The sequence below is a fragment of the Eschrichtius robustus genome, chromosome 8, assembly GCF_028021215.1.
Source record: "Eschrichtius robustus isolate mEscRob2 chromosome 8, mEscRob2.pri, whole genome shotgun sequence".
NCBI classification, from domain to species: domain Eukaryota; kingdom Metazoa; phylum Chordata; class Mammalia; order Artiodactyla; family Eschrichtiidae; genus Eschrichtius; species Eschrichtius robustus.
This window is the reverse complement of record NC_090831.1, coordinates 52,602,347-52,616,188: the sequence shown is the minus strand read 5'-3', so window position 1 is coordinate 52,616,188 and position 13,842 is coordinate 52,602,347. Positions and strand designations below refer to the sequence as shown.

General features: G+C 41.9%; 2 protein-coding genes across 4 annotated transcripts in view; one reads left to right on the top strand and one right to left on the bottom strand.

Moving 5' to 3' along the window:
- GRM3 (glutamate metabotropic receptor 3) overlaps window positions 1-13,842 on the bottom strand; it is a 104,540-nt gene that overhangs the window by 13,228 nt on the left and 77,470 nt on the right. For 2 of the 3 annotated variants that reach the window (XM_068550471.1, XM_068550470.1), the window contains exons 3-4: window positions 11,931-12,997; window positions 911-1,085 (exon numbers count right to left, since the gene is read on the bottom strand). In XM_068550471.1, the coding sequence (XP_068406572.1) occupies window positions 911-1,085; window positions 11,931-12,997 (1,242 nt within the window). The remainder of the gene's footprint in view (window positions 1-910; window positions 1,086-11,930; window positions 12,998-13,842) is intronic. The other variant, XM_068550472.1, reaches the window with a different exon arrangement.
- Window positions 1-13,842, top strand: part of ELAPOR2 (endosome-lysosome associated apoptosis and autophagy regulator family member 2) — a 290,466-nt gene that overhangs the window by 208,858 nt on the left and 67,766 nt on the right. The gene's annotated exons all lie outside the window — the stretch shown is intronic.

Below are 13,842 nucleotides of genomic sequence, written 5' to 3'. Positions count from 1 at the left end.
CCTACTTCATACCATAGATTAGCTGAAAATGGCTTAAAAGATTGTCCCCTTTTGCTACGTTTGTGCTTTAGATGCCTCTAAAGAATTCAATGATTCTCCAAGGATACTGTTTCAGATATTTGCAGGCCAGGAGGTGAGAGAATTCTGGCTGGGAGTTACCCTGGTATCTTTCAGTTAGCACTGCCTTCTCAGCTGAAAAAACATTGTGTCTTTGTCTTTGAAATAGGAGGAAGATCTATTCTAGCATTTTCCAAAGTGTATTCCATGGGATATGCGGTTGATTTTACTGTGATCAATTACTTTTAAGAAACCGTAAATAACAAAGTGAAACAGGTTTCCCTGCTGTAGAGATTCTTAAAAACCTTTATCGTGCTCATGTCAAAGGAGGTGCTTTGAACTTCCAAGTGGGTGTTTAGGATGTAACATTTTCCACCTTATTTATCTTCCTCTTTTAATTTTTATGAAGCACCTTCAGTATCTATGTGACACAGAACATACTTTACAGAGTACCAATCTAGTCCAACCCTCTAGGCCAACTAAGGAAGGAAACAGTAAAGTGATGTGCTCAAGGTTACCTGTTGACCTAGTTGCAAAGTCAGGACTAGAAACTTGGTTCTCTGACTCTACAACTTGGTCAAAAATCCCATTTGTGGTTATGGATTTAATGTCTGTCATCCCTGCTAGACCGCATCCTGCCAAAACTGAAACTTGACCTCTTCTGCTTATCACTGTATCCTTAGCACCCAGCACAGTACCTGGCACACAGCGATCAAACCAGCACTTACTAAATTGAATTGAGATTGATTATGGGGATGGACATGTGTTGTCTGTTGCTGTCTATGTCTGTTGCTTCTCCTTCTAGCCTGCTCCCTACTACAGTGAAGGGGTCAGTGTCAAGTTCCATACTTACACTGAGAATACGTGGTGCCAGTTCCACTGACACTGAACCTGTTCAGGTGCAGTCTGTGTGTGACCACGTTCTTCTGGGGTTGAAACAGGATGATGTGCACCTTGGGTGCAAACAAACAGCCCAGGACCACGAATCCGCTCAGGCTAACCGAGATGCACATGGTCGTTGTCTGCACCTGTAAGAAAAGATTGCCTTGTTAAGTGTCTTGACTATAAATTCAATACAGTGGCCAACTCAAGAGAGCACTGAAAAAAGAGCAAACTGAAAAAACCCAAATCATCCACAGTTCTGTTCTTATTCTAGCCAAACCAATACAGCAATTATATTGGATCTTCTGAGTTTGGGATGCACATGGAAACATTGCTTAGGATTTGTAAGCAAACACTCTTCGTGTTTGGTGTCCTGAAGGCTTGCCAAGACTTCACACGGATTTTCTTGTTTTGTTTTCTTCTTTACTTTGTATAAAGATATTTCTGCAGAGCCACTGAAGTCAGAATCTTAAAGAGTCAAATATCAGTATTCAATGATGAAGTGACCAGATAACTGATAATTTGAGTCAATCAACTTGGCTTGTTTAAGGTTTACTATATTATGAACAAATCTGGTCCTGTTTCATATTTCCATTTCTCTTCCTTGCTGGGAGCTCTGTCAGCTCTTGGTTTCCCTACTCAACACTGGGGGACATTATCAACTTTCTTCTGGGGTACCTATTCTTCTAATTATTTCATTAGCATCTCTCTGGAATTTTGTTACATCAGGTGCTCACTGTTCCATCTTTCTGTTCTCCAGGCTTCTATGCACCCATCCTTGACAGAGAATTGTCCCTTGCTCCCTCTTTGCTTCCCCTGAAAGCAAACCTCAGATCTAGGTTTTATCATCTCTTCTTTTCATTCCCTTGCCCACACTCTTCATCTTCTCCGCTCTCCTCATTTATCCTGGCTTCAGCTCCCATAGATTTTCTGGAAAATCCCAAATTAGATTCTACATATTTAATCACTTTCAGTATGAAAAATGGAAATTAATTATTTCTTCTATCAGTTTCTACTCAGAGTAACTATGGTAAATCCTGGAGTCATTTTAGAGTTCTTTTTCCTTTTTCCCCAGCCGATACTATTACCAGATAGCAATAATTTCTCATGCCCTAAAGTGTCTGACCTTCGTCTGTAATCAAAGGAAGCTGAAGACTGAACAGTTAACTGGAAGAGCCACATAACTTTAGAAGACTTCTTTCTTTTTTTTTTTTTTTTTTAAAGAAATTCACGTTCTTTTATTTATTTATTTATGACTGTGTTGAGTCTTCGTTTCTGTGCGAGGGCTTTCTCTAGTTGCGGCAAGTGGGGACCACTCTTCATCGCGGTGCGCGGGCCTCTCACCATCGTGGCCTCTCTTGTTGCGGAGCACAGGCTCCAGACGCGCAGGCTCAGTAATTGTGGCTCACGGGCCCAGTTGCTCCGTGGCATGTGGGATCTTCCCAGACCAGGGCTCGAACCCGTGTCCCCTGCATTGGCAGGCAGATTCTCAACCACTGCGCCACCAGGGAAGCCCAGAAGACTTCTTTCTGCTTTTGATTTTTAAAAAATCAGGTTACGCTTGTATAATAATTCTTCAGACTCTGGTTTTACTTTAATTGCTGAAAGTAAATCTCTCCTCACTATCTTTTTTTTTTTTTAATTTGATTTTATTTTTGGCTGCGTTGGGTCTTCGTTGCTGCGTGCAGGCTTTCTCTAGTTGCGCCGAGCGGGGGCTACTCTTCGTTGCCGCGCACGGGCTTCTCATTGCGGTGGCTTCTCTTGTTGTGGAGCACGGGCTCTAGGCGCACGGGCTTCAGTAGTTGTGGCTCGCGGGCTGTAGAGTGCAGGCTCAGTAGTTGTGGCTCACGGGCTTAGTTGCTCCGCGGCATGTGGGATCTTCCCGGACCAGGGCTCGAACCCGTGTCCCCTGCATTGGCAGGCGGATTCTTAACCACTGTGCCCCCAGGGAAGCCCTCTCCTCATTATCTTAAAGCTCTTGCTCCCCTAACCACTCCAGGGCTCTCCAACTTGGTCCCCAGTTTCAGGCTCTTCTCTCTTTTGTCAGCTTCTCAGAAAAGTCTACTATCTAATTCCATGATGGAAAAGCCTTGATAAATCATAACTATGTTATTTATAGCAAGTCCATTACTGATGTAATTTTTTTTTTTACCTATATGTATAATATGATATTAGAACTGTGCTGTTCCTGCCTCGGTTTTGACCGTGGTGCCAATGTGAAAGCTATCAGATATCCCAGTGAGGGTGAGACAAGTTCAAATGTGCACATTTTCAAGAAAACCTTCTATAACTTTGAAACTCCTCACATACTTTAAGACATTACAGGGCGAGGAGAAGGGAGGCTTCTGTGAGGAGATCTTGCCCAAAGCTGTGCTGTGAATTCCACGCCCTCCACCCTTTAGGGGGATTGTGTCCATCTCTTCGCTTAAAGCTTACAGGGGAGGGCATCACTGTGGCCCTTCACAGAAGGTCTGAGGTTTTTCTGTGGTTGGGAGGATGCCCTGCCTGGGAGCCTGATTCCTGTCTGGAAAATCTAGAAGGTGACAAATGGCTAGTCACTTTTGTAGCAGAGCAAGGAGACTTGCTGATGTATTGAGATAGTCCTTTACTCTAAAAATTTATCAAAACAAACGCTATGTGAGTGGTATGCCAGACAAGATGAGCCATTGTGGGTCGTCTAGGGCCCATGTGGAGGGGCCTGGAGTCCTTCTCAGAAGGAGGCTAGAGGGGCGTAGCTCGATGTCCTGGGCCTGACTCTGACAACTCAGAGTAGCGAATTGCCAGCCAACTCACTCAAGGACTTGTGGGAGAAAAAGGCCAGCAGGACCTTTCTGATGATCAGGTGAAAACACCCTTTAATCATCTTCCAGGTTATGCCAAGGGTGTGTCTTTAGCCACTGCGGACTTAGAGATCATAAAGTCATCCTGTTATGTAAGAACCATCCTACTTCTTCCTTATTACTCTCTAACCGGGCCTGAGAGGGAAATAGCAACTGGTGGACTGGGGAGTGTGAGCTGGGAGAAAGGGGAAACAGCTCCAAGGCAGGCCAGACCTCAGGAGAAAATGATACTGAATGTTAAGTCATGATATGATTTGATAACTACATAGGACAAGGCATTTGAATTTCCTACTAGAGACTTTTTTCCATTGAAAATGATTGTAGGACCTTATGTCACCTAAGGGCACACAAATTCACGGGCCTACCAAGGTCATGAGAGTTTTCATTCATTGATGTATCCCCAGCACTAGGATGGTGTCTCACGTAAGGTGAACGGTCAGTGTTTGGATGTATCCACTGGAATTTCCATCCAGGGGTGGAGGGGTGACTAATCTCACTAACTACTAAAGGGACACTGGGAGGCATAACTAAAGGTGTGTTTTGGTCATAGTTTATGCTGCATATTTTTCAGTACACCTGTTTTAAATTTGATACCTTTTAATTTTTTTCAAAGCCCAAGTATCAGCCTCATAGTTTCAGTTGCCCAGTTCCCTCTATAACTCACACTATAAAGAGTCTGTATTTATCTTTAATTATTTGTCCTGTGTCTTTGAACACTCCCAGTGCATGCTGCTTTGTTTTCATCTTCCTCAAGCTCCTAGAAACACTTGACATGGTTAATCACTTCCTGGATACATCCTTCCCTCACTGGACAGTTCCTTGTCTGAGTTACCTTTGCTGACTTTTTCTCTTCTACCTGAATTCTAAGTGCTGGAGTGTTTCAGAACTCAGTCTTGGACACTCTTCTCTTTAGCATCTCATTGAGTTCCGTGGCTTAAGTACCTCCTATGTGGATGATATTCATATATGTAGTACTAGTTCCAACTTATCTTCTGGGCTTCCAGACCTATACATTCAACTACCATCTTGGCATATTGTTGTGGATGTGTAGTAGGCAAATCAGAATGAATATGTAAGCAGAACTTGATCCTTTCCTCCGAGTATCAAGTATCTCCATTTAAATGACACCAAATGCCACCCACTTGTGCAAGCCAAAAACCTGAGAGTCGTCCTTCATTTTGCCATTTCCCTTACACCCACACATCCAATCCAATATCAAGTTCTGTTGGTTCTTTTGGAAGATAATCCTTTATAGTCTCTTGGGCTTCTGTATGTCTTTCAAGCAGTGGCTCTGACTGCCTTTGTTCTGGACGTTCTTTTCAATGGTATTTTTATAGCAAAGAGCCCTAGAAGATAGAAGTAGTGCCTGTGGAACAAAGGACCAGCATATCACTCATTAGAAAAGATTCAGGTTCCCTAATCTCACTGTTCCTCCCTGTAATGCCACCACTGACTGTGCCGTGGTCACGGTGCCCTTTGCATAGCCTGTGGGAAGGGGGACTCAGGGAGCCAGAGCCAGTGCAGAACTCTGGCTACTGCTGTTGCTTTGAGTCATAAAGTCCTTTTTGTCAGCGTCAACAAAACTGTGGCAGGCTAACATGTTAAGTTAGAATCAGTCAAGTAAAATCTCAGACTCTTCGGTCTTTGACAGTTGTGACGGTGAGATCGGAAAGGCTTTCTCAGAGAGGAAGAATGAGGGCCTTGAGGGCTGATGAACAGGCCTTGAGAGAAGTCCATGGGGATCCGCAGCAAACAGGCTGACCAAACTGTACGGCCACCCAGGCAATAAATAGTGCTTCACTTTATTGCCATTAATGAAGAGGATTCGGGGAGTGGGTCGCAGGCTGAGTAACAGGAAGTAGATTCAGATAGAGCTGCTGAACCTGTACTGAACTTGTTGCTGACTCAGCTCTGGGGGTGGCGTGGATTTCCTCCCTATTCTGATTCAGGTCCTTGGTGGGCAGAAAGTTCTACTCTTTCTTCACATAAAAGTTGCAGGGACAAGCACCTACACTGACCCTGAAAAGAGAAGCCTTCAGAGAAGCAGAGACCAAGTGAGTCATTTGAACTTTGGCTGGCTCCCTTGGGAAATGAGGGAAGAGGGCGACTAGTGCTTGTGAAGGAAGAATGGCAACAGCTTGGCCCTCTTAGGGCTCATCCCTTGCTATAGTCTCTCACGGCAAACTTAGATCCATTCTGAGATGACGAAAGTCTCAGTTTTTTACAGTGGAACCTGGCTGCAGAAAAGGAGCTTTGGTCCTCTCTGTCAGATTGCCCAGAAACAGGATAATGCTCTGGGAAGCCATAGATGAGGCACTGACCGGTGTATGGGCTCTTCCTGACCTGGATTGGGTTTAAAATGCTGACAAAAGTGCTGCACCAAAGAATGAGAGGCTGACGCAAGGAAATCTGGACGAATTCTTGCAGTCAGCTGCAGCCCTGGAAAGCTTGCTTATTAGCCCTTATGCTAAAACCAGGCAAGACGCTAAGAGATGTTATCACGATGAGACAGCAAATGCCCTGGATTAAGATGAACTCCTTGAAAAAAGTCGCTGCTGTCTGTGCAAGTCAGTGGCGAGTGAGCTGAAATACACCAACCACGTGGCCCAGGCAGATAGCTACCGATATCTGGCTCTGGCCTCTTGAGTCAAGGGGTCCCCAAAGTTGAAATGAACAGTGACAGTAACGATGATGTTGCCATTCAGTTCAGGGTTTTGGGTGCTCAGAAACATTGGACCTTCGTTCGGTTGAGCCACGCGTAGCTGCCGCATGCTGGAAACACAGAGCAAATGTGCCTTCCTTAATGGCATGGAGATATCCATGCTGCCTGATTCCTCGCTTACTCTCTCCATCCTGATTGTAGCTGCCTTAAGAAGGAAGGAAGGATAGGAACAATGTCTCCCCATCCCCAAGAATGGCTGCCATCCATACGCACCAGACCCAGTATGCTGGGAAACTCTGGGGAGGGAAGAACTCAAATTTTTATGCTCTGTTGGTTACAGACAACCAAGTCACCATCCTACCCAGACTTGTTAGGGAGAAGGCAGGGCTGGGAACAGAATGAGGCAAATGAGGAACTTGCCTGAGATACACCTTTAAGGAGGCACCCAAAACTCAGTAATCAAGACAAATAATATTTTATTGCAGTATTTTTAAAAAATAAAAATTCATGCTAAAAGCCTACGATGAACACAATACCAACCTTTTAAATAAGGATAAGGTCGGTAACAGTGCTGGGCTGTGATGTATTCAAAGTGAAGGCAAAAAGAAAAATCAGCAACACTGATCTTATCATGATGACTGCTCATGCAGGTGTTACCGGGCCCACTCTGCACTGCCTAGTGGAAATTGGGACTCGCGGAACCTACACAAATGCTGATGTTCTGGCTACAGTGGTGGCTGCGAGTAATAAATGTCCTTTGTCTCTGAGTTAGGAGTCTCATGTCTTCTGTCAGCATCCCCGAAACTGTGGCAGGCTAACCTGTTAGATTGCAGGATGGATTAAAAACCCTTCTCGGTCCTTCACAGGGTCTGTCTCTGTCACTGACATCCTACCCTTGGCTCTGGCCACCATCGTCTCTGACCTATCGCAGTCACCTAACTGCTCTCCCCACCCCTGCTTTTTCCTTTCTGTCATACGTTGTCTTTAGCAGCTTGATTTTTTTTTTTCCCTAAAAATGTGAGATCACAAAATATGAGATCATTAAACTGCTCCACTTAAAAAGTATTTCAGTGGTTTCTTTTTCCATAGAAAACAAAATCTAAACTTTTTGCTATGGCCTATAAAGTCCTATGTGGTCTAGCTGCCCACCCTCCCAACCGCCTACCTCTCATATTAACTCACTCTTCCATCTACTCGTTAAACTGTAGCCAGATACACCTTTCTTTTCTAAGGCATTTTTGCCTAGGGGTGTTTGCGCTTGCTGTTTCTTCTGTCTAGCGGGTAGAATTCCCCTGGTTGGCTCCTTCCCATCTTTCAGTAGGGTATTATGAAATAGGCACTAGTAGGGGTGGCAAACAGTTTTTGAAAGAATGAGATGTGATACATTTCTTTTAATCTTCAAAATAGTCAACATGGGAAAATTGAAATTTCTTTGCAAGTACTTAAACCTTGTAAAAATTCTAAAGTCACCTCCAAGTCTGCCTAGGCAAAATGCTTTGCCTGCACCAACCCCAGTAAGAATCCAGCATCTTGATACCTAGAGTATGGTCCTTTGCCTAGCAGCATCTCCATCATCTGGGAGCTTGCTAGAAATCCGGAACCTTGGGCCTCATCCCTTCTTACTGAATCAGAATCTTTAGCAAGATTCCCAGGTGGATGCGCCTTAAAGTTTGGGAAGCACTGCAGTAGCATAACCCCGCCCCCTTCCATCATAGTACTCACCACTGCATGAGTTATCCTGAATTTTCACTTGTTAATTATTTACTCACCATCTCTATCCTCCTCTCATTCCCCACCAGATTGTCAGTTATAAAAGAGGAGGGGCTTGTCTATGTTGATAGCTGTACCCCAAGGCCCATAATAAATGCTCAGATACTTTTGGAAGACATGAATGAACAAAATACTCAGTAATTACCATTTAAACTTTTTATGGTAAACTTTCCACCCAAACGTGACCTAGTTTTTCTTTACACCATTTGAACTATGTATTGGATCCCTGATGACTCGGTGTTTGATTCTTATGCTCTCTGGGATGGTTTTGTTGTGATACAGAAGGAGGCAGCCTGGATATTTCTCAAAGATCCTTTGAAATTTTGGATTCTTGCCCAAGTTTTTGCTTGCTCTGTCTTGATGTCTCTTACAGCGTTGACTAGTCTTGCTTGTTCTAGGCTTTACTCCTACAAGTCCATTCTTCATATTAAGGATAGATAAGTGTGTGATATAGTAGGAAAGGCATGGATTTGGATCCAAAAAACTAGTCCTACTATTTTTTAACTGTGCCACCTGGGAAGTTAATTGCCTTCTGAGTCTGTTTACTCATCTTTCTAATGGATAATGAAATTCGCTTTCCAGGGTGCTAATGAGAATATGTGAGCTCATGTATGCAAAGCACTTAGTAGAATAAGGTCTTGGAATTTGGTCAGGAAGACTTAATTCCCTTTCTTTCCCTCTTACCTTAATCATGTCACTTTTTGCCCAAGCGAACAACCAACCAAAAGAAAACAAGAAAAATTTAAAAATCACAAGACCTCAAAGCCCTTAAACATTATTTAAATGAATTCCTCTACCTGGTATAATCTGACCAAGCTGCCACAGTTCCCATTAATTTCTCACTAGACTCCCCCTATCTTCCATTTGAGCACGACCGACATTATTGCATTCTTCTTGGTTCATTTCTATTTTGCCTCAAGAATATTCCCTGTAGGCCCTATATACTTTAACTACCTTACTTCCACTTTCCTACCAAGGTACAGTATGAAATCCCACCTCTTTAAGGAGATTCCTGGAAAGACCAAGCTCTTACTGATCCAACTCTTTTTTGAAACAAATAGGCATTTAAGAGTTTATTTCAGCAATTTAATTATAAACTATTCTGTGTTAATCTTGAATTCGTTCATGCTTGTTATTTTTTTCCCAACTGAGATGTAAGCTTTTTGAAGACTGGAATAGTGCTTTATATTTTTTTATAACTCCCAGTGGGTGGCAAAGTACTGAGTCATAAACCTTGTTGACCGATGCCCAAATTCCTGATGCTGGTACTTAGATTATTTTTGGGTACTTTTCTAATGCTGCTGATTCTATCCGAGCCACATGGTTTCCCTCCAGGAAAGTTTAAATCGCAGTCTAAAACAAGGGTCCTGAGTTCAGATACTTATAGGGCTATGCAGATTCATACATGAAGGTAGCCAGGTGTAAGAATTCAGGGGCTGGTGGGAGTTGTGGGCAACAGGAGTGAGAGTGCTCTGTCTAGAGGCATAAGCACTACTCAACCAGCTAATTGTGGGTCCACATGTTTTATTTTGTTAAGAGAAGCCAAGAGTCTAGATAGTTACGTATAATTTCTCAATTTTCTTACTTTGGCAAACATTTCAAAGAATTTCAAAACAGTGCAGGCCAAACTAGAGATATCTGTGGGGCAAGAAGAGCATGTGATTCATTAGAGCAGCGATTTTCAATCCTGCCTGCAAATGAGAGTCACTTGGGGAGCTTTGAAAAATCCTGATGTCTAAGCCCCAGATCAGGCCAATTAAATCAGAATATCTGGGGCTGTGCCCCAGGTGTCAATATTTTTTTTTCAAAGCTACCCAGTTGATTCAATGTGTGGTTGAATATGAAAACCTCTGTGTTGGAGGCTCTGGTCTACTGTCTCATTTCTTTTGTAAATTTAGGATTGGGATTATTTGCAAGGATAAGTGAGACATCAGGTGATCTCTGTGGGATTCATTGCCTTAATTAGCATAGGCCTTAAAACACTCACCTCTACAACCACTGCCCCATTTTCCTTGTAACTTCTACCATGTGGTAAAACTTCTGGTATCTTCAGCTAATTTCATTTAATCATGATATTGCTATCATGTTAAAGGAAAAAGTCATTTTTTTATGTTTTAGGAATAAATGCTAGTTCAGTCAATAAAATTAAATTTTATTCTCAGTAGTATTTTTGTTTTATTTTTTCATTAGCTTTTTTGAGAATGAATAGTTTCAAATCATATGTCGAGGATAGAACAAATAACATTGTAACTATTTTGCAGTTCCAATACCCCAAGTCCTGTCTACTAAGGATGGCTTCCTAAGAACTGAAAAGAAAATCCTTACAGATCTATAGGAGGAGGATGTGTATAGAAAGACAAAAGATAGAATTGGGGGCATTAAAATGCATTAACTGTAGTTCTCCATTTAATCCCCACACTAGAAAGGTACAAACTCCTGTGTGCATATAATCTGACCTTTGATTTTGCTGATTTAGTTCTGATGTCTTCTCTTTTGACAGATTTTCAAAAATTTTTATAGGTAGTCTTATAGAAAGCCTGACCATTATCCCAACATTGAATGTATATTCTTTATTTTTCTTGCTGCTCCTTTAATGTGGTCCATAGGTTTCAGTCGCAACGTCGTGGATAATTTACTAGACTGGACACATCAAGCTTTGCCAGTCTCTTGATCTCTTGCTTTAAGTAGCTTTGTCTTATTTTTGAGCTGCAGTATTCAAGAGCTTGGTAACGTAGGAATTGCTGATAAACAGAAACATTTGAGGACTATTCCAACCTACAGAGGCACTTTATTTTGTGAAATCATGTTGTAACAAGGAAACCATAAGGCCTCTGGAAAACTTAATGACGAATTAAGAAATATAGAGAATAAAAACCAATTGCCTAAGAGGAAAAAATTCTTATACTCACTCATTGGAAGATATGAAAATCAGAATTATAAATGTGAGAGCAACTGATTGATGGTTTCAACAATTTGAGAAATTTTGATGGAATCATGTACTGTTTCTTTCAGGAGAGATGGTCATTATATTGAAGCCCAGAAATCTGAACTGAATATTACTGGAGACTATATGAATAATGACTTAATTAGGTTACCGGGATATAGACAGTAAAAGTTTTAACTGATTTAGGGGTTACATACATATACGTCTACAGGAAGTAAGGTTGTAGAAAAAGTATAACAAATATCGTATTTTAACTTGTTTTAGAGAAATAATGATGCTTATTTGAAGCTCGAGTGAAAGTTTTTAGATCTTTAAACTGATCCTGGCTTAATGTTGCAACTCTGCTTTAATTTACAGGTTGATCTGTGGTAGCCAGGTCCTTTCGTGTCTAATTTAAAGTCTTATTCTCTTGTCATTCACTTTCTAAATTAAATTAAAAGTTTTAAGGGGTGTGTGCATGTGTGTGTGTGTGTGTGTGTGTGTGTGTATTATACTTTTCTCCCACTAGATTATAAATTGCTTGAATGACCATGCCATTTACATTTATCTTCCTCTCTGTGCCTAGCACAACGCTTTCCACATAGCAAGCACTAATTAAATGTTTTAAAGCATATTGAATTAATTTCCATATACAATATGGCAGTTCATCATGGCATTTATAATTTAGCTACCTAACTGCTGAGATGAAATAAAAGGAGTCTCTTTTAAATTATACATAACAGAACAGTGGCAGGATACAAGAAGAAGGAAAAGGAGAAACCATTCCGAGACTTACTCTGTAGTCACTTGAAGTCACATAAAATATAGGGAGGAAGGCCAACCAGATGATGCATGTGGTATACATGGTAAAACCAATGAACTTGGCTTCGTTGAAATTTTCTGGGCACTTCCGCGTTTTGAAGGCATACACAGTGCATAAGATGACCAGGACCACATCGTAGGTAAGTGAGATCAACATGCTGGAATCTTTGACATTGCATTTTAAGATGACTGTTTCCCGCTTCTCTGGAAGGGTGTACCGCCTGGTGCCTGGAACCTCCAGGATGAGCCACACAGACACTACCACAATTTGCACCAGTATCAGACCCAGGCAGATGAAAACCTGAGAACTTGGGCTGATGAATTTTGGCCTCTGAACGCCATTCTTTACCCCATCGAAGACACGGGCAATGCAGTTTGTCTTGGTCAGCAGGGCTGAGTAACAGACAGCGAAGGAGGTCCCCAGCCCTAGTCGGCGCAATGCACAGATGACTGGTGACGGCTTGGAAATGAAGAAGAATGTCATGCAGTAGGACAGGCCAACCCCAAACAACAAGATGTAGCAGAGCTCCCGGCCTGATGCTTTGACCAAGGGTGTGTTGTTGTGCTTGATAAAGACAGTCACAACCATGCATGTACACATAAAACCCAGGCAGGCAATGGTGACCGGACCAACGGCCCAGGCATCTTGCCACTTGATGTAGTCCTCAGGAAGGTCAAAGCAGCCAGATAGGTCTGCAGTGGGCCACTGCCCAAGGCCGCAATCCATACAGGTAAACTCATCAGCCAGGTATTCGTAGGGCTCGCAGGGGATGCAGATCCAGCAGCAGACATCCCCTGGTTGCATATTCTTCATTTCATTGGGTGCACAGGGGTCACTGCACTGGGAAGTGGGGATTGAGTTCTGGGACCAGTGGATAGAGTCGACATCTACTGATAAGGTTTCTGCCCAATGACCAACCTTCAAGTAGGAATACTTGTCGCCCACGTACTGGAAGTTGAACACGTTGTAACGTCCCATTCCATCTCCAAAAGTGTCAAACTTGACAATGCTATCTGCACCTTTATTTGGGTTGAATGGAGCTGTGACATGTAAAGTAAAAGAAAAGAAAAAAAAGAACACTGTTTAGGTGTCTTAAGTGTGATCGGTCAATGACTTTATATCATACACTTAGCAAAACTGAAATAACAGGGAACGGGGATTCCAAGGCTGAGATAATTTATCAATTACCATTGAATTTACATATTAAAAACTACTGGAGTCTTCAAGCATTCATAAATTCATTCACTTAACATTCCTGAGTGCCTCCTGTGTGCCAAGTGCCAGTGATAATCATGAGTACAATACAGTGTCTGCCTTCAAAGGAGCTGATTATTTAACAGGGGAACCAGTGAACATGTAGTCATATTTTATGTGGTATATAAATATTCATTTCTTGAAAGATTCCACAATAGGAATTGGACAAACTTCGAATCTCATCTCTATTACGTATTTATATATTTATGTATAGAAATTAAATATTTTCATGGACCTATATAATTAAAAGGAGGAATTTTTCTCCTTCAAATCAAGAAAAAAATTTTTCTTTATAAATGGATGGTATGTTTCTTTTAAACAGTTTAGATAATTCAGAAGGAAAGAAAGAAAGAACACTTATCCATAATCCTTCAAATGTAGTATTTTCATGTTTTGGAGGCTATTCATTCTGACTACATATTTGCATGTGTCTGTGTATAGCATACTCCTATCCACATATATACAACCTGAATATTCTGAAGGCACCTACAGTAGAAACTAGGTAATTGCTTTAAAGTTTGTTCCTAACTGTACAGGATCGGTAGCCCTCAACCCTGTCCCTTTCTTATAGCCAGTGCCTAAGAGCAGCGCCTCTCTAAGCATTCTCTGGTTCCTCTGTCCTCTCTTCCAG